The sequence below is a fragment of the Elephantulus edwardii genome, unplaced genomic scaffold, assembly GCF_000299155.1.
Source record: "Elephantulus edwardii isolate Elephantulus edwardi_28Jun2011 unplaced genomic scaffold, EleEdw1.0 scaffold00501, whole genome shotgun sequence".
Taxonomy (NCBI): Eukaryota; Metazoa; Chordata; class Mammalia; order Macroscelidea; family Macroscelididae; genus Elephantulus; species Elephantulus edwardii.
In genome coordinates this window covers 111,062-136,270 of record NW_006400251.1, presented here as the reverse complement: position 1 = coordinate 136,270, position 25,209 = coordinate 111,062, and the positions used below count along the sequence as shown (strand labels likewise).

Genomic DNA, 25,209 nt, shown 5'->3' with positions numbered 1-25,209 from the left:
CAACCACATTTAAAGCACTGATTTCTATTCCGTAGTAAACACCAGAGCAACAGTGTCTGAGATGAGGGAGCTGTAAGGGCACTCCTGCCACCATGACCACTAGGATAATTTTTATATGACTGCAGTATGTTAGGTCCAGAGAAGAAATTAAACCAACAATTACATAATCAGTCCTAGCAAGCATTCCTGCTGTAAAGACACTCCTGGCAATAGTTCTATGCAATCAAAGGACACATTTATTTTTTTTTAAAAAGGCCTTAAAAGTACTTATCATGGAATCTAAGAATAGGTTTTGCCAAAGGGGATTGCTAATGGAAAAAAAATAGAGGAACGAATACATAGACTAGGGAACAATATTCTTTTGACACAGTGTCAGTATATGCCATATACAATATTTATTTCTTTTTGCTGTTTTTTTTTAAATCTAGAACTATTAAAAGCCACACTGCAATTCCAAAAGCACGAGGTTTGAATCCACCAGCTGCTCCATGGGAATAGGATGGGCAATCTCCTCCTGGACGATTGACTGTCTCTGAAAACTTTCTAGAGGGTCAGCTATGAGTCAGTTTCGACTTAATGATACTTAACAAGTGTTGTTGTTAAGTGCCATTGAGTTGTAGACGACTCAGTGACCCTATATATGAGAAACTTGAGCACTGTTCATCGAGTTTCTGGAGGCAAGCCATTCTGGAAGTGGATGCCACTCCTGCTTCCAAGCTTGTTTTAATCAGGAAGCTCCACCAAACACTGTCCCCCATGGGTAACCATTATCACATGTGGCACATCAGTGTCACAGTGTTTAGCAACACAGCAACCACAAGTAACCTTTGTATAGCAATGCACAGACCAGTGCTATACCACCTCAAACTGGTCTCCATTGCCATACTGCCTACCAAAAAGGGTTTTTAAATAGGAGGCTTAATCACATCACCTTACTTCCCTCAGCAAATCAACATTTCATCCTACTGCTCACCAATTCCAGCCAATGGCTTCTGAAGAACCAGAACCAGTTCCTGTAGATTTCTTTCAAACTGGCCTCAAGCGCCATACTGCCTACTGAAAAGGGTTTTTTAAAATAGGAGGCCTTATCACATTGGCTTACTTCCCTTAGAGAATCAATGTTCCACCTTACTGCTCACCAATCCCAGCCAACATATTCTGTAGAACCAGTTCCTGTACAACACTATTACTATTAAAAAAGCAGTTGGGTGTTGGGTGGAAAACTATACTATTAAATGCATCAGAATTTAGGGCTTTGGATTGGATTGACTTGGCCGCCCCCTCCCTCCACCCCAAGAAGTTCTAGTAGTCTAATGGATAAGAAGTTACACTGCCAACCCAAAGGCAGGCAGTTTGAAACCACTAGCTGCTCCTAGGGAGAAAGACAGGCCATCTTCTCAAGTGATTCACAGCTTCTGAAAACACATTAGGGGGTCAGCTAGGAGTCAGTTCCAACTCCAAAGTAATGAATCCTGAGGTATGTCCTGAGGGAGCTCTGGTGATACAGCCTAGAGGGAGGTGCACTGCTAAGCCAAGGTGATGCCTCTCTGGTGGCTCTCAGAGAGAGACAGACAATCTTCCATGAGCCTCCAAAACCCACTGGAAGGTCAGCTGAGTCAGCTCTGACTGGATGACAATGAACGAATATGCTATCCTCTAGGGAAACTCGAGTCCCCTGGTGTGGAAAACAGCCTCTTTCTCCCTCGGAAGTCTCAATATTCATGGGTTTGGGGTTCCCCCCCCCTCCTGTTAGGGACCTCTCCAAAATACTGAAGAACAATGGTGTCTCTCTGGAGACTAAGGTGCGTCTGATACGGGCCATGGTCTTTGCTATCACTTGTTATGCATCAGAGTTGGACAATGACCAAGGAGGATAGAAGGAGAACTGATGCCTTTGAGCTTTGGTGTTGGAGAAGACTATTGAGGGTATCAAGGACTGCTAGGAAAACAAACAGATTCATGCTAGAAAGGGTTAAACCGGGTGGCTCCTTGGAGGCAAGGATTCTGAGGCTTCGTCTGACATACTTTGGACATGTTGTAATGAGGGACCAGTCCTTGGAGAGGGACATCATGGTTCGGAGGGTGGAGGGACAGCGTAGGATTGATTCAGTGACTGGGATAATCATGATGGGTGTGTCAGAGACAGTGTGATTGGCACAGGATAGAGCAGGGTTTAGGGCTGTTGTACATAAAAGGTCGCTATGAGTCGCAAGCGACTCGACGGCACATAACAACAACAACCATGGTTTTGTGGTTCTCTGAGGATCACACTTGAAATGTCCAAGGGTTGGTGAAGGAAGGAAAGACCCTCAGTGAGATGGAGTGATTCAGTAACTCGAAAAGTGGACTCCAGTATGTCAGAAACTATCAGAATGTCACAGGATAGGACAGATTTCATTGTTCACAGGGGCACCATGAGTCACAGTCAACTTGGCACCACTTAACAATAAGGCCTTAGCTGAAGTACCCATGACTGTTGACACAGAAAGTTAAATTGCACCTTGCACTCTCTGCCACCAAATCTTTCCTCACTGAGATTAACTAGAATGGCCTTCCGATCCTGCCTGCAGGTCATGAGGCCAAGCTGGGAGGGGCATGGGGCGCCAGTTCATGAGAGCCCCAACATCCATCCTGCGAAAGTCATGTGCAGCTCCACACACCCACTTAAGCCTGGCCTAGGCCCTGTCAGGATGGGAAGAGAGATCCTTCACCCCACAGTAACCCAACCAACTGGAGAAGCGCCTTTAACTACCCTTTCCTCATGACACTCTCTATCTTTTGCGACGCAGGGAAAGGAATGTGTTGGGCAAACTCAAGCAGCTTAGTGTTTCCGCCTTTTCTTCATTACTCAGTGCTAATGTGTCTCTCCTTCCCACACGCCAAGTTTGTTTGGACATTGTTAATAGAAGGAGAAAATAGAAATACAAGTTAAGCTTGAGTAATCTTTCCAAAGTTCAAACCACAGTTTGTCTACAAGTAAATGGGTTGCACTCTTCCATTAAATGAGTGGTCACTTCATGGCGTCCACAGTGGGCAGGTCAGGGCAGGCTGATACCAGGGGTCAGGTTACTCTGATGTACATGGGGAAATTGAGCAACACCAAGTGCGAATCTTTGCCAAAAGTTCCAGAAGGGCTTGTGGGCTGGCTGTTCTCAAGCAGCTGGAGGGGAGAGGGAGTGAGGAGACTGGCACCTTGGAGCACTCGGCTTCCATTCTCAGACCCAGTGACCTGACAGACACCCCTTTCTGCAGGGCTCAGGACCCCAGCACTGAGACCACAATAGTGGCTCTGCCACGGGCATGAGCTGTCCCAACTTGGGGGTGGGGGAGTCAAGGAATAACCAAAACCACATGTCAAATGTTTCCTGAAGCAGCTTCAAGGGTGCGGGGCATTTCAGGCCTCAGCCAAAGCAGGTGAATATCAACACAAGGCGAGCTCTTGTCTTCTGTTTCTTACGATGGTGTCTCAGCATCACTTTCTCAGGGCAGCAGGTCCCTGGTAGCGCAATGGCTATTTGGCTGTAATGGAAAGGTTGGCAGTTTGAATCCATTGACAGTTTCTCAAAAGAAAAGAGCTGCTCATCTGCTCTTTTTAAGACCGCAGCCGAGGAAACCCCAGGGAGTGGTTCCCTTCAGTCATGCACTGTGGTCCCCGAGTCAGAACCGAATCAGAGACACACAGCACTACGTACAGGCCAACAGCGGTGGCCCAGCTATGTAGGTCTGTGAATCTGCAGCTCAGTTCTTGAGGCTGTTGCTGTGGTGTACCATCAAGTCAGAACTGAGTCACAGCTGACACTCCAGGGGGTTTTCAGAGGCAGTTAATTGCAGGGGAGGAGACGGCCCACCTTTGTCCTGCAGGATTTGAACTGTGTACCTTTGGGCTGGCTGTGCAACTCCTCACTGCTAAGCCCCCAGAGCTCCCTTTGGTTCTTTATATAGATTCATAAACTACATCCTCCACCATGGAGTTGGAAACCTCTAATTATACCAGAAATGCCCAAGAAGAAATTGGTTTCTTTCTATCCTTTCCAGGCTTCTATATTTGAGGAAAAAATTAAGTCAGAGCTGAAGGTTAAGAATGGCAGGCACCCAGAATTCATTTGTAAGAGTCTGCATAGACTGGCCACCTCCAGATCCTTGCCTCTGACCACGGTATTTGATCCTTTTACATCCAAAGTATGCTCTGGGAGTCCACAGGACTTTCCTATCTGTGATGTAACACTGAACTTGCAGTCTAGATGACCAGAAAGCATTACACAAAAGACTAAAACTTCAAAAGAGGAATTACAGCAGGGAGACAGGTCTCTACGGTATTAAAGTTCACATTTCTATGTAAACAACTTCTCCAGGAGGGAGGAACATAAAACAAGGAAGGAAAAGGTCCTGCAGGGCTGAGCCCACATGGGCAGAGCTGCCTCTGGGTACACGGCGTTTTCTAGCCCCTTCCGGGAAGCGCTCAGAGTGCTCTGCAGCCTAACACATTTTATTCTTTAAGGAACTCTCTTCTCATGCTCTTAGCAAAGTGTTTCTGGCATTCAAGGTCTTAATGCTTCAGACCACAGAGCGCTGACAGCCACACACTGCCATGGGCTCTGGAGTGGTGCGAAAAGCCAGGAGGGGCACCAGTTGTCAAATCAACCCCAGTTCAAGGCAACCCCACGTGTGCACAGAACTTCTCCCTCGAGAAGTTTAAGGCTTTTATGAAACAGTGTGTCAGGCTTTTCCTCCACGGCACCTCTCAGTGGGTTCAAACCGCCAATATTCCGGTCAGCAGTTGAGCATGTCAAACACTTCACCCAGACAACCAGGAGATCTGCAGAGCCCTCAATGTTGCCCGAGTGCCACGGGCCACCACTTTTCGTCACGTCCACTGTCACTTCAGTCCAGCACTGACAGTGTCTAACTGACCACTGGCCATCACCCAGGATGCTTAAGTGTTTCTTCTACCGAAAACTGGCAGTCCATTCTATTTTCGAGCCCTGGACAGTCTCTGTGGCTGCAAGAAGTTTCGATCCTTTTCACATGGAATTTCCATCCCACAGGAGAGATACTGTCTTAAGGCTATAAAAACACGCAAATGATTTCAAAAGGCATAGGAAAAAGATGACATTCTGCATCACATTGAGTGGGTGTAACATCACAAGACCACAGCCCAGGAGAATCCAAAGGCTTGGAGTGCACGCCAGAGAAGGGGTGCTTACGTGGAAACACACCTCCCCAATTCTGGAGCTTATTCCCTACACGCCAGTGTTTGGTGACTTCATTCCTTGTCTTTCTCAGCATCTAGTCACTGGCTCTGAAAGTACCTCTGTCCCTCACATCATAGCTGCTGCATGCAGAGATGTGAAAACTGCCAAGATGAACAGCAAGAGGAAGAGGAAAACGACGAAAACCCTGTTCCCTCATTGCCTCTGGAGCTTCTCCTCACAACTCCTCCTCCCTCCTCTCTGACTGAGGGCCAGCTGTGCACGTCCAAACGCGTTAATCATAATTCTGTTTGTCATACGAGTTCTTGCTCATTGAACATTATCCAACCAAATTACATAACATACAAATGTTCTTTATATGAAGCAATATTCAATGCTTTAAAAAAAGTGTTCAATCGCACCACAACAAGATAAACAATCCAATTAAAAAATGGGCACAGGATATGAACAGACACTTCACCACAGAAGACATTCAGTTGGCCCACAAGCATATGAAGAAATGTTCAAAATCCCTAGCTCTAAGAGAGATGCAAATCAAACAACTATGAGATATCATCTCACCACAGTAATAATAATAGGAAAATTTAACAGAACAGCAAGCACAAATGCTAGTGAGGTTGTGGAGAAACTGGAACCCTTATTCACTATTGGTGGAAGTGTAAAATGGTGCAACCACTGTGGAAGGTGGTGTGGCGCTTTCTCAAAAAGTTGCAAATAGAGATATCATTCGACCCAGCGATTCCACTGTTGGGAATATACCCCAAAGAGACCATAACTGCCACCCAAGCAGATATATACACACCCAGGTTTATTGCAGCTTTGTTCACAATAGCAAGGCGTTGGAAACAACCTAAGTGCCCATCAACAAACGAATGGATAGAGAAACTGTGGTATATTCACACAATGGAATTCACTCTGCATTGAAAAACAAGGAACTCATGCAGTATTATTCAAAATGAGTGACCCTGGAAGACTTTATGCTGAGTGAAATATCTCAGTCACAAAGGGACAAATACTGCATAGTGCCACTGTTGTAAAACAGGGCTGACATCGGGGTTGGGGAAAGACTGAGAAAGATAGGATAAATAATGTATACTACATTTAAATAGATGAGGGAGAAAACTGTTTAAAAGAGATATGTGATTAGGTGTATTGTCATGACAGGAGTCCAGAACAAGGCTGCATAGTGGAGTGGACCTGGGGGGAAGGGATTGTAAAACAATGGGGGAACTTTTACTTTTCAAAGAGAAGAGTGTAGGGGGGTAGGGGTGGGCAGGGAGAAAGTGCAACAATGAATGAATGAATGGAAATCCAAAGTCTCTGTAAATTTTCATTAAAATTCATAAAAAAACTCCAAGCAAACAAAAAACAAAAATGTGTTCAATCAAGGCTCTGGAAGAGGAGGAAAAAATTTTGTGAACCTTCAAAAGGATTCTTGGTCCTTTCAAAGAAGCCAAGCTTAGCCGTGACGGCAGTTAAACTGGAATGATGACAATGTCTGAGGTGATGAGTGGACAAAGATACTCTTCAGTAGTGGCTCGAGTGCTAAGAAAGCTCGGCAGTAAGTATGAACTGAAGAGACAGGCAATGATATGCCTCGCCCATAATTCTGAACAGCCACGCATGATGCTGAGGCTGTATGGCATTTTCGTCAGCGCTTCTTCTGGATTTTACTAACACTTCCCCTGTTTCAGGTGGTGAAGGTGACCAAGGCCTCGGTGAGCTCCTCCAGGCAGCCAGCAGAGCCTGACAAGAGAGGGGCGCTAGACAGAGCTGAGAGAAAATAGGGGAGCTCGTAGGGAGAGAGGTCAGAAGCGGAGGGAAACATGAGTCAAGTATGGGGTCATGGAAGTCACCCCTGGAGCCCTCCCTACCCTCTTCCAGCATACTGGTGGCTGCCATGATGAGTGGTCTTTGGCCTCAAGCTGTCGCTGTGACTTCTGGGAGCTCTGGAGGAACCATGGGCTGTTCTAAATCAAGCTACCAGGCCCTAACTCCAAGCAGAAAGGTAAACAGAACCACCAAGGCAAAGTTCTGTTCAATTTAAAATGGTTTCCAACCTCTGAATCACTCTCTGGTTATGTGTTTTATTTCCAGCAAATTCCACTAGTTTAAAAAAAAAAAAAAGAAATAGAACATAGAGGCCCCTTAACTCTTCAGCAGCAACAGTCCACATCCAGGAGGTCCTGAGCACAGAATTTAAAGAGGCCGGCCTAGAAATGTGGAATAATAGCCCTAGAAAGACCCTTCAGTCACAGGAAAGCTGGGATAACGTCCATACATTTTTAAAGAGGCCCCCTCAAAACCATGGGAAAGCTGTGCTGACCCAGCCCCAGGGCTGGACCCCAGGCGGAAGCACCCTTGGCTCTGAGTGGCTGGTCTCCTGCAGGGCTCAGCTGGGCTCAGCCTCGCTCTTCCTTCCATCATTCCTTAGCACTGAGAAGGCTGGGGGTCACTTGTAAGCAGCTCTGAAGAACATTTCAGTGGAAGCGGCTGGTCTGGGAGTGTAAGTTAATTCTGTGTCTCAGCTCAGCTAGTCTATGACTCCCAGTAATCTGGCCACACACTACAACAGTTGCTATCCTCCAAGTCATCTAATCTAATGGAACACATTCACATCTCAAAACATAATCTAACGTAATATAATCAACAGACTGAAAGAGGAGTCCCTCTGTCTTTCCCACTCTGCATTCTTTCTGTCATCTGACCTATGGGGGTTGGACTTTGCAGCTCTCTTAATTGCCATGAGTCAATCCCCTGAAGTAAATCTCAACCATTCCTTCTCCATATACATCTATGTTTTTGTTGTTATGTGCTATCGGGTCAGAACCACCCCATAGCGGGCCCTCCAGTGGATTTTCAGAGGCAGTAAAAAGAGGTCTGCACAGGAAGACCACCCACCTTTCTCCATTGGAGAAGCTTGTAAATTCAGTCCATGTGCTTTTTAGTTGGCAGGGCAACTCGTTACCACCAGGCCACCAGAGACATGCATAGTCCCTCTCTCTTTTCTCTCCACACACACAATTACTCTAATAATATATATCTCTGGACCTGTTTTCTAGTGATCTTTGACTAAGACAGGGAGCATGATGAAAGGTGGGAGTTATTAGAGGGTTTCTTCAGCCTGCCTCTCACTGTGAGATGAAAAACACTAACAGCGACACATATAGAGATCTCTGCCTGCCAGCCTCAGGGCTGTGGGGAGGGTGGCTTTGAGTTTTCCAATAAGAAGCCCACATTCTAAGAGGGGAAAGCCAGTTTGGGAGATGTTGATATTGGGCATCACAGAACACTTTCTACTTCAGGTCTATCATGCTGGATGGAGTCAATGCAGGGACAAAAAGACAACAATGTTTTTCTTTCTTCAAAAAGGCCAGCTCAGAGTTGGTGACTTAAACTCATTGTCATCCAATTGGAACCAAGTCACAGCTGACCCTCCACTGCGTTTCTAAGGCTGTAAGTCAAACAGGAGGAGACAGTTCATTTTCCTCCTGCAGAGCGACTAATGGATTTGAATGTGGCTGTTGGCTTAGTGATACGACTCCTATGGACTCAACACCAGAGCTCCCTGGTGACAGGCTGCTTTGATTTCTGTCATGTGCCATTTTCTCCAAATTATTTTTCAAGTGAAATTAGGTTGACAGATTAGATTAGAGGCAATCACAAGCAAGGTCTTCATTTAAATATTATCCACCGCCCCTCAAATTTTTCGTAAAAACACTTGGGCCATAAACTGACTTCTGTTACTATATTTTTATATCCTTATTTAAGAAAGCATATTTCTCTACTAATAGACATCATTTGGTTTTTCTCTTTATTAGTTAATTATATTAACAAAATATTACATGTATACCACAAATTTTACTTTATTATACATAGGAAAACAAACAGATTCATCATGGAGAAGGTTAAACCAGGCTGCTCCTCGAAGGCATGGATTCTGAGGCTTCGTTTAACATACTTTGGACATGTTATAAGGAGGGACCGGTCCTTGGAGAGGGACATCATGCTTGGGAGGGTGGAGGGGAAAAGCAGGAGAGGAAGGCCCTCTATGAGGTGGATTGATTCAGTGACTGGGGTAATCGGGATGGGTGTGTTGGAGGCAGTGCGAATGGTACAGGACAGAGCAGAGTTTAGGGCTGTTGTACACAGGGTCGCTATGAGTCGCAAGTGACTCAACGGCACATAACAACAACACATACATTTAAAAACATAGCTGAATCAAATTTATTTGCTTTTTATTTATTGTCAGATTCTGCTCATAAATATGTTAACAGAGTATTTTCTATTCTTGCACCTGATTTTCTTAATTAAGTTATTATACTAATAAAAAGAGAAATCCTCCCAAAAGAATTTAAAAAAGCAGACAAAAGGTACAAGACATATCAGAAATCTCTCTCTCTCACAAACACACACACACGCACACACACACACACACACAGAGAGAGAGAGAGAGAGAGAGAGAATTCATTATTCAGTGCATATTTTAAAGAGAAAACACTCTAGCTCACCTCTCTGTCCATTCCCATTTCCAAACTCTGACAATTCCTCCCAAGGAAAACATCCCAGTTCCCTCACTACAAAGTCCACTGCATGTTCAGAATGATACATGCCTCAAAGAGGCCCCAGGAGTTGAGCACTTCTATGGCGTATAACTGTCATTACTCTGCATTTGAGAAAAATGTTCTAAAGGCCTTGCATCATTTTTTAATGTCACACAAAACAAGGTCACCTCGTGATTAGCTGTTAAAATAGAGAATGATGTGCCTGTTCTTAGCAGAACTCTGAATTTTGTATAGGAAGGATGAGGTTGGTGTTTGATTAGGTAAAGTGATTCTGTCCCCTTCAGATCATCACATTCTATGGTACTGTCTGGCTCACAGTAAAGGCAGAATTCTCACATGCCCTTCTTGACTTTCAGGGTCTCATCTCCTCTTCCTGTCTCTCCCTCCTCAGGAACTTCCTTGCAGTTCCTTAAACAACCTAACAACACTCAGTCTCAGAGTCTCTGCAACTGCTGTTCCATCAATCCTGGATGTTCTTCCCTGCAGGGACAGCCTCAAGGCTACCTCCCTGACCTTCTTCGAACTCCAAGTGTCCCTATCTGAAGACCTGGGCTCACCAGCAGCCCAAGTCTCCACACTCCCAAGCCCTCAGCTGCCTCGACTTCTCGATGTAGCAGTCATGTATTGCTCATAGTAGGCACCTGCTCATCTGCCCATGTGCCTCCCTCGCTGGATTGTAGCTCCTTGAAGCAGAGCTTATCTGCTGTCCTCGCTGACACATCCCAGCACTGAAAACAGTCCTGGCACAGAGTAGGTTCTCAGTCGGTACCTGCCAGACAGACTCACACAGGCACCACGCAAGCTATGTGGAAACTGCTTTGAAGGCATCTTCCAGCTGGATGCACACACTCCCTCCAGAAAAAGGAGGTATTTTCTGCAGAAGGTCAAAGACTGCAGTCTTAAGTATAGATTGCAGCTTAACATTAAGAAAACAAAGATTCTCACCACTGGGCTGACTGCATCATGAGAGATGGTAAAGAGACTGAGACTGTTAATAGCTTCAGCTTGTCTGGCTCCACAATCAACACTCTTAGTACCAGTAGCCAGTAAATAAACAGATTAACTGCATTGGGGAAAATCTGCTGTCAGGGACCTCTCCAGAGTACTAAAGAGCAAAGACGTTAGTCTAGAGACTAAGGTGTACCTGATCCAGGCCATGGTCTTCACAATTACTTGCTATGCATCAGAGAGCTGGACAATGACTAAGGATGAGAGAAGAAGAATTGATGCCTTTGAGCTGTGGTGCTGGAGAAGAATACTGAATATACTATGGACTGCTAGGAGAACAAACAGGTTTGTCCTGGAGAGGGTGAAACTAGACTGCTTCTTGGAGGCAAGGATTCTGAAGTTCCATCTGACATACTTTAGGCATGTTGCAAGGAGGGATCAGTCCTGGAAGAGGGATATCATGCTTGGGAGGGTGGAGGGACATCATGCTTGGGAGGGAAGAGGGACAGCGCAAGACAGGAAGACCCTGGATGAGATGGACTGAATCAGTGACTGGGGTAATAGGGGTAGGTGTGTCAGAGACAATGAGGTTGGTTCAAGATAGAGCAGGTTTCAGAACCATAGTACATAGGTTTGCTATGAGTCCCAAGTGACTTGACGGCACATAACAACAATGTACAAGTTGTTCCATGTGCCCACTGACATGTCATCCCTCCTGCCTTGGACATGAAAGGGACATGGAAAATCAGTCCATCCAAATGGGTGTTCTGTTGTTGTTGTGTGCTGTTAAGTCAGAGCCATTCACTAAGTTTTCACAGGCAGTTCCTGGGATGAAATGACAAGGCTCTAACCTGTACTGTGAGTGACTGTCTCCATCCCCCATGACACTCCATCCAAAGGCTGTCTAGCACGTACCTGGAACACCTGTCACCTCTCCTCCTGGTCCCACATCTGGTCTTCCCTGTGGCAGGCAACAATCCTTACAGCTTTCACCGCACCAGAGCTAACAACGTTCAAGAGAATCAACACGGTGCAGTGTCCTACCTAAACTTCCCCTGACAACGGCAACGGTGGGTTCACAAACATCAGCCAGCTTCCAGGGCCACCCCACGTCACCATCACCCAGCACTTCCCGCCATTCCGTACACAAAATGTGCTGTAAACTAGGGACAGCTCAGCACCTCACTGCAATCCAGGAATGCGATGCCTGTGGCAGGCCACTAATTTGCTAACCTAGTTATCCCATCAATAAGAAAATGAAGTTAATTTAACATGACTTTCTGAGTGAACTCATGTTGACTGTTGGCGATTGCCACACTCTTTTCTAAAAGCACATGGACCATCTGCTCAATCACCCATTCCCCAATCCCGCTGGCAAGCAGCTCTAGGCCTGCTGGTCTACGGTGATCAGAACTCACTGCTCCCTGCTACCACCTGGGCCTCCCTCGTCTGGGAACACTGGCCTGGCGTTACCTTTAGACTAGCTTTTCTTCTCCAGGAGGCGCTGATGACAAAGTCCCTAGGAAGCTGCACTGCCCATGTAAAGGCTGAGCACCTCTGCAGGTTCAAATCCACCAACAACTGTAAGAAGGATGAGCTACCACCTCCTGTGCAATTTACAGCCTCAGAAATGCAACGGAGGGACAACAGCATAAGGGAGGGAAGTTTATTCTCCACGGGGGTTTGTTTTGCTGGTAAAACATACTTAGCAAAGCATTTCCATTAAAAAACGTTTTTTCTGTGTCCAGATCAACGTGACACTAATCACGTTCCCCATGTTATGCAACACCATGTGTTTCCAAATCATTCTCATCACTCCAGCCAGAAAGTGCTGTAGCCCTTAAACCAGGCCTTCCCAGTCCCACTCTCCCTGGCCCCTGGTAACCGCATTTTAAGCATGGCTTGCATTTCTCAATTCTTTCCATTCCCTGTCCTAAAGACAGAAAGATTCTTCCAGAAGGGCTCTCAAATCATTTAGTCAAAAGATGCGAGTGCTTGTAGGAATGCGCACATGGCTCTGCTTCCTCTCTTCAATCGCCGCCCCATCAGAGTTGCTGACAAGCTGAGCTGGAAGCGAGCAGGCGAGCGGGAGCTGACATCTGCTGATCTTGTGGCATCAATGCCAAGAAGGCGGCTTTCCTTCCACTTCCGACTCATTTTAAAAGGCCTGTGGCTGTCACGGGCATTTCTCTCTTGTTTAAATGATCTGCTTCACTCACTGCAGATTTCACTCGCACTCTCACTGTTTTCACAAATCTGCTTAAGCCATTCTTCTATCAACCCATTAGCTTTTAGCTAATGATTTGTGCTTTCAGTATTTGTTGCCTTTTTAAAAACCTATTCTGTGGTAAAACATGTGGAGAGTGCTCTGGTGATGAAGAGATAAAGGGTCTGCTGCTACCAGGAAATTGGCATCTCAAAGGTGAAAGACCTGGTGGTCTCCTGTAAAGATCCACCATCAAACCACTGAGACTGAGTAGGAACTGACTCATAGCTGACCCTTTACTGGGTGCTGAGGCTGTAAACCACATGAGAGACGGCTCCTCGTCATTCTCTGTTGGAGATGGTGCTGGATTCAAACTCCCAGAGAAGCACTGCTTTCCCCCTGACCCCAAATCATTGTCATTTTATTTATGAAAATCACAGTGCATTATGGAAGTTAAGATGCCAAAGAAAAAGACGCTCTAACGTGATCCCAAATTAACCAAACCAACCAGCCTTTTTGAAGCATTCACTGCCTTTTGGTCACAGCCTAGCAAATTCTATGAAACAGTTCTACTTGGTCACATAGGTCACTATGAATTTTAATCAACTTGATGGCACATAACAACAACAAACCATATACGTAGCATAATATTTGCTGATTTAACTATCTGTAAGTGTAACTCAACGTGTCACAACTTGTGTTTACGATGTGGGATTACCATCAGATGATTCCCCAAACTTCTGCGTCACCCCAAACAAAACCTGGTGGCCTCGAGTAAGGAGCTGTGCTGCCTCCCTGAAGGCACGGGGCCTGTACCCACTAGCTGCGAGGCAGGTGGACAGGGCGGCTCCTCCGTGCAGCTACAGCTTCTGAAATCCTGCTGGAGGGTCAGCTAGGAGTTGCTCATATGACTCAGGGGTACACAACACCACAAACTTGGTGATTTTTAAAAATCAAAACCAAGAATTCTCAGGAACACTGCCATGAGTGACACACTGTCTTACAAAGTTTGAATTGGGTTTTTAAAAATTTTTTTTTATTCTTTTATGTGTGTACCATCAAATCGGATCTGACTGGTACAGGAGGAGATTGTCCCTCCTTCTCCAGCTGAGCATCTGGAGGATTCAAACCAAGCACCTCTGGGATTACAGTGCAGCTTCTTGCCATTAGGCCACCAGAGCTCACCACAAAGTTTGAATTTTATCTCCTTTCAGTTATGAGCCTGAGCCTCACAATCAGCAGCCCGGATCGGATCTCCACTCCTCCTTTTCAGCTACATGTTTGCTCCACTTTCCTCCTCTGCGAATGGGATGGGGACAGCTTTCATTTCCTATGGCTGCTGTAATAAATTACTAACAATGTTAGCAGCTTCAAACACAAACTTATAATCTTGCAGTCCTGGAGGTTAGAAATCTGAAATGGGTCTCACTGTGCTAAAATCAAGGTACTGGCATGGCTGTGCTCTTTTCAGGGAGAATCCGTTACTGGCCTGTATTCTTTGCTCGTGGCAACCTTCCATCATCAAAACATGAGAGGCGGCTGAATCTTTCTCACACTGGTATCATCCTCACCTGTACGCTTCCGCCTCTTGCTTTCAAAGCTTCTTAAATCAACCTGATGAAAGTCAACGTGCCTGCCTGGTTTTGGTTACCCGAGGCCCACATATATTCTCCATTGATCTTAAGATAGTTGCTTATTGTGGTGGTATACTATCGAGTCGAAACTGACTCACAGCTGACCCTCCACTGGGTTTTCAGAGGCAGTAAATTGCACGAGAGCAGACTGCCCACCCTTCTCCTGCACAGCAACTGGTGGATTTGAACTGTGAGCCTTTGGTGTTTCAGTGCAGCTTTTTACCACTAGGCCACCAGAACTCCCAACCTTAACACCACCAGAGCTTAACAACCTTAATTTCTCCTTAGCATCTAACATATTCACTGGTTTGGGCATAGGACATGGATCCCTGAGGCGAGGGAGCACTATTCGGCTCCCCACAGTGATGATAATCCCTGCTTCACAAAGTTGTCTGAAGGCCTGAATGAAACAAAGCATATGACCTGCTTCAGCACCTGGCACCCTCATCATCTCACTACACTCCTAATTGTCTCTTCTGGCAATCTGGTCCCAGCTTTAAGTACCAAAGTTGTAGTGTAGACTTCTTGACATCCTGTGTTCCTAATGGCTAGTGAAATACGGTTTCCTTTTCCAAACACAAGACTTCCCTCAAGCCCCCTAAGTACCCAGTCTAGTAAGTCCTCTTCCTTGTTAAGGCAGAATTAGAACAGAGAATAGCAGTTCCCTACTGGCCCGCTACCTCTGAGGAGACAGCATCAGCAGCAGGGTGGAGGGTTCCAAGCACAAGTGCTCCCGCTCCAGTCAGAGCCCAGTTCCTGTTCCTCCCTTCACCTGGGTCTCAGCCCTGCCTGGCTAGTCTGAGGTTAGCACCTCTCCTTTCTACAGACCATGCCACGGAGCTCCCTACGAGCCAGCTGTTGTTGTTACGTTCTGTCGAGTCAAAAACGACTCTGTGACACGATGAACCACAAATGTGAATTCTATCTTGTTCCAGCCTCACAATTTCTGACGCACTCAAGCCCACTGTGACGACTGCAGTGTTAACACATCTGGTTAAAGGTCTTCCTCTCCTTCCCTGACCCTCCGCTTTCCAAGCATGATGCCTCTCTCTGAGGAACAGCCTTCTCCTAACGCCCAGTTAGGGCTCCGGTAATGGCAGTGCCAGGTGGCCACACTCTAAACTAGATACCAAAGGCTGACTTCAAGGCCTGACATCATTGATCATGATGTCTACTCATACCTTAGTTTTGTCCTAAGTGTTACATTTTATTATTTCTCAATTTTAATATTTTTTCCCTTCTCTCCTCAAAACTGTGCTTAAAATCTGTGCTAAAATTGAGTCTTATGACATATGCTCTCCACTTATTTCGGAAGTGGCCCCTCCAATCCTGCTGAGACCAGGGCCCAAGTCCTCCTCAATGTGGGCACCAATATAACCACTTGAGAGACCAGGGGACAGAGGAAACTCAGGACCCAGCAAAGCCATGGGGGGGGGGGAGAAGTGACCAAGATGCTAGAGTGAAGAGTGGAGAGGGAGAGCAAGATAACAAGTGAGGGGAGAGAGTGAGAGAGAGGGAGAGCAGGGAGAGTGAAGGGGGAAGGGAGAGCGAGGGAGAGAGAGAGAGAGAGAAAGCAAGAGCAAGAGGCAAGAAAGAGAGAGAGGAGGGAGAGTGAGGGAGAGGGAGAGTGGGGGAAATGAAGGGGAAGGGAGAGGAAGAGAGGGGGATTGAAAGGGGAAGGAGAGCGAGGGGGGAGTGAAGGTGGAGGGAGAGAGGGAGTGGGGGAGTGAAGGAGAGAGGGGATGGGGGAGTGAGAGTGAGAGAGAGTAGGGGGAGTGAAGGGGGAAGAGAGAAAGCAGGGGAGGGAGGGGGATGGAGAGAGGGAGGGAGCAAGCTAAGAGAAAGGGAGATGGGGAGGGAGTGGGAAGGAGAGCAAGAGAGAACCAGAGGAGGGGAGAGCGAGGGAGGAGTGAAGGGAGAGGGAGAGGGAGAGAGAGAGAGATAGTGAATGAGCAAGGGGGAGGGAGGAAGAGAGAGAGGAGTGAAGGGAGAGGGAGAGCCTGAGTGGGAGGAGTGGAGGGAGGAGGGAGAGCAGAAGAGTGAAAGAGAATGAGAGAGGGAGAGGGAGAGAGTGAGAGGGGAAGGAAGTGGGGAGGGAGGGAGAGTGAGGGCGGGTGTGTGTGTGTCTGAAGAAGAGGTAGACATATCAACTATACACCTATACTCCTTTCTGGGTTCTCAGCCCAGAATTCCTGGTTCTCTGATGAGTGCCTTCAGATCCAGACTTTGCCGTGGGAAAGCACACGTGGGCCGATGTGGAATACCATCTGCAGGAAGATTCTGCTCTCATTGGTCCTGCACAGCCATCTCTGCCCCGAGGTGGGAATCAGAGACCCAGTCACCACCATCCTCCTCTGAGGGATCTTCTGTGCTGATTGAGAGGACAGCACTGCTGACTCTTCCACGCATCCCATGCCACCATCCATTAGAACTCAACGCCTACTGCCCTGTGCAGTGGGGACAATTCTCTCCTCTCTCACATCCTCCCCATCTCAGGATCTTGACCACAATTTCCTCCTGCCACCACAGAAATGGTTGTCTTGCTTTCTAGTTTCCCCTGAGTTCTTTCATCTGCCAGAGAACTGTCAGCCTGGACAATAAACCCTAGGGAGGAAGGAGGCCCTTCCACTTCTCAGCCTCCATTCGCACAGGAAAACCAGCGTTCACCGGGGGCTGAGGCAATCAGCCACCACCTCAGGGCCGTTGCCTGCAGTTCTCACAGCTCTTTACCGCCTGAAATCCCAGTTCTCACACAAGCCAACAGTCCCTCTTGGCTCCGTCTTAGAACTTCTCAGCAAAGCGACAAGCAATCACATGCTTCCTGGTGTTTATATATTGTTCCTGGGTTCAGGGTGTGCCTGGGAAGGCGGCTTTACCATGTATTCAGATAATCCCATTAATCCAAATCCTTTAAGTACATCCTCTCACTTCTTATCCATGATAGGTAATACTCTGACTTGGTGTCCTTAATAGCACTGACTGGCTGTATGGATGTGGGGGTGTGTGCATACACGTGTTAGTGTATGTGTATAATAAAAGCAATTTAGCCCAATATTTTGGCTTTGCCATTGATTTTATGTAAGGATTAAAGGCTTTCTAGCTTTATTTTATGGTTACAAAACCAAATGTAAATAAACAATGAGTAGTTTAATACTAAAAATGGTATACAGAAGGTTTGGATTCAGCAAGAGCCTCAAAAGGAAAGAAAAAAGCTAGATAAACAAATAAGACACAATCATTCTATTTAACAGTGAGACTTAAGGTCAAAGAGAAAATTTAGAACACTATTTAACAGAAGAATATTACTTAAATTCTCAAAATATGAATGTAGGTGACTAGTGGTATAATAGTAGTATAAACCACAGGGAGCTGTATTGCCAATCTGAAAGCAGTGCCTCGCAGGCAGTTCAAATCCACAAGCAGTTCCACAGAAGAAAGACTCCTACTGGGTACTTTACAACCTTCAAAAGCCAGTGGAGGGTCAGCTTTGAGTCAACTCCAGCTTGAAGGCAATGAGTTGAGCTGACACAACCCTGGTGATGTAGCAAGCATGTAATGAGTCAGGCTGCAAACTCAACGTCTAAGGTTCAAGTTCAGTCTCTGTGGAAGAAAGATGGGCAGTCTCCTCCTGCAAAGAATTACAGTTTTGGAAACCCAGCACTAGTGGTTATGCTTGTTATTGTTCAGTGCCATCGAGCAGAGTAAGGCCCACAGGGGCCCTGTGAACAAGAAAGCAGAACCATGTCCTATCCTGTGCCATCCTCACAATCTCCAACCTACCTGAGCTCATTGCTGCAGGTACTGTATTGTTTGGAAATCACACTTGGCACCATTCTTGGAAAAATGGAAGGTCAGCAAAAGAGAGGAAGACACACAACCAGATGGACTGACCCAGCCGTGGAGTACACAACAATTATCTGGAGACCCCAGTTTTGCTGTTCTGGAACAAGTGCCAAACCAAAAACCTCTCCCAAAACAAACCGGTACTGTCAAGTCCATTAGATTCAGGACACCACCCCCCCATCAGGTTTCGGAGAGTGTAAATCTTTGCAGGAAGAGACTGCTTGCTCATTTTTCTCTTAAAGAGATGATGGTGGATTTGAACTGCTGCCTTTCTGATTAACAGCCTACAGCTTAGCCTGCTATACCAATGGGAGCTACTGCATATTGTAATTGTTTATTTTTTTTAAATGGTATAAACTTCCAAGAAAACAAGCCTTTAAAAACTGTTAATGTCATACACGTGGCGGAGTGTATTTTGCCCCATCAAACTGCTGTAATTACGAGGCTTAATCATTTCATGAGTCTAACTGAAAGACTTCCTGGCCATGGTCATTTTGCATGAGTTAGAGGATATTAGTGAGGACCAGATGGCCTTCTGTGAACCAGACGGAGATCACACAGAACAGGCTCTGTGGCAGCCCTGTTCTCCGCACTGGCATTGCTGCTGACTCACCAGTGCCAGTGAAGCCACAACCCAGATCAGAGGCATCACAAGGGGTCACAGAGCTGCAGGATTTGGGGAGTGTCAGGAGACCTAGAGTTCCTGGAATTCTGTCCTTGGCACTGCCAGGCTGAGATAGATGGACTCTACTATTTGATCCAAGCATGTGAACAACCAGGACAGAACCTATTTGTTTTACATATTGTTGTTTTGTACTGTTGAGTCGGAACCAACCCATAGCTAACCCTCCGGTGGGTTTTCAGAGATAGTTAATAACACATCTTCCCGCAGAACAGCTAGTGGCCTCGAACCACATACCTTTGGGATTGAAGTGCAGCTTCTTGCCACTAGGCTATGAGAGCTCCCTGTAATTTAAATGTCAATCATAATCCTTTTCATTTAATAGCCTTTTCCAGGCATAAGGAAAGGGCTGGAGAAGCACGTGGTACTGATGTCAGCAGGCCCAGGGATTAGCATCAGTGCAGAGGAAGAATGCGGTGGCCAAATTGTGAGTCTTTTGTCACAGAGGGTCAGAAAAACCAGTACCAACACCCAGTCCAGGGACAAGACTGGCAGGATAGTTGTTTTCCCGAGCAACCAATCCACTGCCATTGAGTCAATTCTCACACACAGCAACCCCGAGGGCCAGGGCCTGGGAAGAACTGCTCCACATGGCCAAACTTTCTGTCCCAGAGGGATTGGTGGGTTTAAACTGCTGACCTTTCAGTTAACAGTCAAAAGCTTAATGACTGTACCACCAAGATTCCTTATCCAATCCTGTAGCCCTGGTGAAAAAATAAAAAGCAACAAAGCAAGAAAAAAAACCCAAAACAACAAAGCAGTATGCAAAACTCCTATTTTCCTTATCAACATATACAAAGTTATATTGGAATCTGATTAAAAATGCAGATTGTTGTGGGTCTGTAAGTCTCATCAAGTCCTAAATTGCCACTGGGAAATGTTGTTGTTGTTGTTAAGTACCGTCAAGTCATAGACGACTCATAGTGACTCTATGAACAAAAGACCTGAACTTTCATCCTTTCTCCAGGTTCACAGGGTTTCAGGAGGCAAGCTATTTCAGAAGTGGATGCCACTCCTGCTTCCAAGCTTATTTTAGTCAGGGAGCTTCACCAAACACTGTCCACCGTGGGTAACCATTAGCGCATTTGACACATCAGTGTCAGAGTGTTCAGCTTCACAGCAACCATGAGTTACCTCTGTACAGCAAATGGAGAGACCAGTGCTATACAAACCACTTAGAAGAGTGTTTGACCAAAAACAATTAAAACCAGGCCTGAGGCCTACAGATTAAAATCACCCACTTTTGGCTTGGAAATGTTACTTTCTATGAATTCCTTTTGGTGATTCTGGTGGAAGAAGGGTGTAAGCACTGGCTGGGGAAAGTTTCAGAAAACGTCATTCATATGAAAAATGGGGCCTTTTCACGGGGCGGGGCTGTTCTGTCACTCCTGTTGCTATGATTTACCCAGCAGCATCTAACAACAATGGTCGCCTTCATCATGTCTGCACTTGAGTTTTTAACAAACTTTCAGTAAATATTTTAAGTAAGATGTCAATAAGTCATCTTTTTCTTTTAAAGGGGAAAAAAAAAGATTCTAAAGTCTAGTACCATTGGCGAAGATTGGGTTAAACAAAATAAATTACTTGTTGAAAATACAAAGCATGGATCTCAAACAGGAAACTTAGAGGGTGGTGAGTTTCTGCTGGGGGCAATTTGGCAAAGGTAGGTGGGAGTGGCCGCACAATTGGAAGGAGGTAATCAAGTCACAGAAGTGTGCGTGGAGGAATTGTGGCACTGGCGTGTCTGTTCTGCTGTACGTATTTTTAACACTAACAAAAACAAACAAACTAATAAAAATTAAGCTATCAGCTTAATATTGCTGAAGTCTGGCAAAGACAACAGCCTCCCTTTCCTCGCTCTCCTCCCCTCCCGGCCCTGCCTCTCGGCTGGAGGACCACTTATCCTCGGGTAGTACCTGCCATTCCTGGTATCATGCTGCCGCATGTTCTTGATAAAATGAATCTTCTTAAAGTTCTTTGGTCTGGGCGAACCTGAGAGAGTTCGACATCTGAAAAACAGAGCCGTTTAAAGAACACGGTCAGTTTGCTGGTGGACAGCAGAGACATTTCCACATAAAGGCAGGAAGGAAGGACCAGACAAGTGGCCCCCCTCACCCCAAGGCAGGCAGGAGTCAGCAGGAATAAGACGACAATGTGGCGGGGAGCAAGGAAACGTTAAAAAAAAGCCCGATGACAGACAACTTCCTTGATAACACGAAGATATTTTATATGGGTCTCTGCAGTTAACTAAGGAAAACTATTATCCCCAGTTACAATAATACACCAACACAGATTCCAGACATGTTATTCTTGACGAGAACCACCCTGCTTCAACAAAGGCAAATGGAACAAAAAACTGTAAATGTAAAGTATTTAGGAAGAAAAAAGATCACCGGAAAATTCAGTGTGAAAACAACAAGCTGGAATCCCTTCCTTCAGTAGCAATCTTTGGGCCTGACTCACTGGGCTCACAGTGTGAACGCGCTGGCCAGGCTCCTGGTCTAATAAGAACGGGAATCGGAATCTCAGGCCTGGCCAGCTTCCCCTCTTCTTCATGATAAATTTAAATGAAACAACTGTTTGCTGAAACAAGTGACTTAAATCTAAAACATTCTCTTTTCCTCTTGGAATAGAAATTTCCTGGTACGGCAGGCCTCAGACACTGGACCACAAGCTAACGAGTTCATCTTTGTGTGAGTTATCCCAAAGTTAGCCGGCAGAGTTTAATTTTCAAGTGTGTACACACACACACACACACAGATTTATCCTAGAGAGGGTTAAACCAGGCTGCTCCTTGGAGGCAAGGATTCTGGGGCTTCATTTGACATACTCTGGACATGTTGTAAGGAGGGACAGGTCCTTGGAGAGGGACATCATGCTTGGGAGGGTGGAGGGACAGTGCAGGAGGGGAAGACCCTCTATGAAGTGGATTGATTCAGTGACTGGGGTAATTGGGATGGGTGTGTCAGAGACAGTGTGACTGGCACAGGCTAGAGCAGGGTTTAGGGCTGTTGTACACAGGGTTGCTATGAGTTGCAAGTGACTCGATGGCACATAACAACAACAACACCACCACCACCACCACACACAGACACACATGTGCAAAACGGCCTGAAATAAGAGTCTCTCTTGAGGCTTTTCTTGAGATAGGAGCTGGGTTTTTTTATCTCAGTTTTTTGCTAGCTCTGGTGGCCTGGTGGGTAAGGAGTTGTGCTGCCAACCAGCTGCTCTCCGAAAGGTGAGATATCACCACCTGTGCAATTTATAGCCTCTGAAACCCACTGGAAGGTCAGCTATGCGTTGGTTTTCATTTGACAGCAATGGGTGAGGAGAACTGTTAAGTTAAACTTTTCTGACATGACCATCGAGAAGCCCCCCATGCACCCATTGTGCCACTATCTGTGAACTTTCTAAACAGTGGAGAGGCCGAGACTTCAGAACTTCCTGAAGCAAGGGACAGAGAAACCTGCAGCCCCGCACCAGAAGAAAGTGTCACCCTCCTGTGTCTGCAGTCCCGCAGGCTGGCCTTCACAGGAAGTGTCCCTCAGAGAGAAGCCACTGGGCTGAGAAACTCAAATTCACGGCCTTTTCTAATCTCAGGACAAGATCTGCTCAATTTTTCTGAGGAATGTATGAAATGTTTCCTGACATTTCTCGGGAGGCTCCACATCAGGAAGCCCTCAGTGCCACCTCTCACCTAGACCCCACTGGACATAGCAGCCCATTGCTGATGGCTCCCCCTGAAGGTCAGACTGTGAGGCAGGAATGCTAACCATGAACACGGCAGCTTACAAACAACGACCCAAAATAACTCTGCTAAGTTTTCTAAGTGGGCCTAGGCGGAAGGAGGGAGCTCACAGGTATTCAGTGCCTCCTCTGTACTGGACACTTTAAGTCTGTGTTTATCTTAAAACAAACAAAAACCAACAAAACTAAAAACCATGTAAGGTAAATAAAACCATCCTGACTGAACACAGTTGAGCTCAGAGGTTAGGAACTTTCCTCATGGCCAGAAAACTAGGAAGTGGAGCCCTAAAGCCAAGTGCACCTCTGTTTTGGGGTGCCCAGGACATGCTGAGCTCTGCCCTGTCTGGTCTGAGGCCGCTGTGCTGGGATGAAGTTCCTCAAGTCCCCTGTCCTCTCTCACCCCTGATCTCCTGGCTTCTGTTCCACTGCTGTCTCCTCTCTCCTCCTGACCCCATTGCCCCAGGCACTTAAGAGTCCCTTGCAGCAGAAGGGGTGAGGGTTTGGACAGCACCCTGGCAGGTGATGATGAGGTCCCCAAGTCAGGAAGATGGTTCAGGGCAGAGAAAGGGAGCAGCACGAGGAGGAGTGATGCTCAGGGAAGGGGGGAGGGTGTGGTGGTCTCATTGTAGCAGGGCTAGGCCCATGGGCACGAGGTCAGAGATGGCAGCCACCACCCTGTCTCCTTCAGAGTTCTAGGGTAACAGCGGCCTGCACAGCCTCAGGTACAGGACAGTGTGGGGCTGGACCAACTACACCATCACACATGCCTCAAGGCTGGCCTTACCAGGAGCCCTTTTTCCAGTGGGCTGAACATTTTTACTATTATTCAGATTGATTCATGTTGGGAAGCAGGAGTGGCATCCACTTCTTAAACTAGATGCCTCTGGAAACTCTACACACTCTCTTATAAATGTATTGTTGTTGTTGTTGTTATGTGCCATCGAGTCGCTTGCGACCCATAGCGACCCTATGTACAGGAGCTCTAAATGCTGTTCTATCCTGTGCCAACCTAGCCATCTCAAACGCACTTATTCCCACTGCTCCAGTCACAGAATCGATCCATCTCACCAAAGGTCTTCCTTTCCTTCGCTTCCCCTCCACTCTGCCAAACATGATGTCCCTTTCCAAGGACCAGTCCCTCCTTGCAACATGCCCAAAATATGTCAGACAGAGCTTCAGAATCCTTGACTCCAGGGAACACTCTGGCTTCACCCTCTCCAGGACAAACCTGTTTGTTCTCCTAGCAGTCCATGGTATATTCAACACTCTTCTCCAGCACCACAGCTCAAAGGCATCAATCCTCTTTCTATCAGCCCTACTCACTGTCCAACTCTCTGATGCATAGCACATGACTGCGAAGACTATAGCCCGGATCAGGCGCACCTTAGTCTCCAGCCTGACATCGTTGCTCTTCAGTACTCTTGAGAGGTCCCTCACAGCCGAATTTCCCAATGCAATTCGTCTCCTGATTTCCTGGCTGCTGTTACCAAGAGTGTTAACTGTGGAGCCAAGTAAATTAAAACTGTTAACTATCTCAATCTCCTCACCATCCATGCTGATGCTGCCAATTGACCCAGTGCTTAGAATCTTTGTTTTCGTGACATAGAAATGATGTTAATTATAGAACAGAGTTCAGGTCTTTGGTGCAAAGCTTACTCTGAGTCGTATTCGACTTGACAACACTTAACCACTGCTAAATTAGACTAGTGCTGTTCTGTCTCGAGGAACATTCTTCCACTTTGCACATCAATCTTTGTCAATTTGCTGTATGAAGTAACCTGAATTTGCTATGATGCTGAACCTTGTACCATTAGGGTATCAAATACCATAATGATTTCCCAGTGTGGACACTATTTGGTGGAGCTCCCAGTTGTTAAACAGGTTTGGAAGCAGGAGTGGCATCCACTTCCTAAACCACATGCCTATGGAAATTATGAACTTGGAGAAACAATGATAGCTATGGAAAAGCATTAGATCTTTTGTTCATAGAGTTGCTATCAGTCGACCTCCACTTGACAGCAATCAATAAACAACAACAACAATTTAATTTGGAGAAAATTAACACTGAAGTGAAGGGTTTTAGGTGGTGGCACAAACAATGAGCAGATAATGGAGGGCTTTCATCAGGACACCACAGGAGAGAAAGACCGTGGATGAGAGGGACTGACACAATAACGGGCATAATTAGGGTGTGTCAGAGACAGAAAGGCTTCAGAGCTTTTGTGCGTAGGGTTGCTATGAGTCATAGTTAATTCGATAGCACATAACATTAACAACAACATTGGGAAAAGGGAGTGATGCCCTTGCACACTGGAAAACACCACACCTACTCCTGGGTCCACTTTCCAGGGCAGTGTCCACAGTTCTTCAAGGT

At 46.3% G+C, this 25,209-nt stretch overlaps 1 protein-coding gene across 1 annotated transcript in view; it reads right to left on the bottom strand.

The window, feature by feature from the left end:
- Positions 1 to 25,209, bottom strand: part of CABLES1 (Cdk5 and Abl enzyme substrate 1) — a gene marked incomplete at its 5' end in the record, with an annotated part of 118,407 nt that overhangs the window by 28,846 nt on the left and 64,352 nt on the right. Inside the window, one exon of the mRNA XM_006903054.1 lies at positions 21,005 to 21,097. Within this exon, the coding sequence (XP_006903116.1) occupies positions 21,005 to 21,097 (93 nt within the window). The remainder of the gene's footprint in view (positions 1 to 21,004; positions 21,098 to 25,209) is intronic.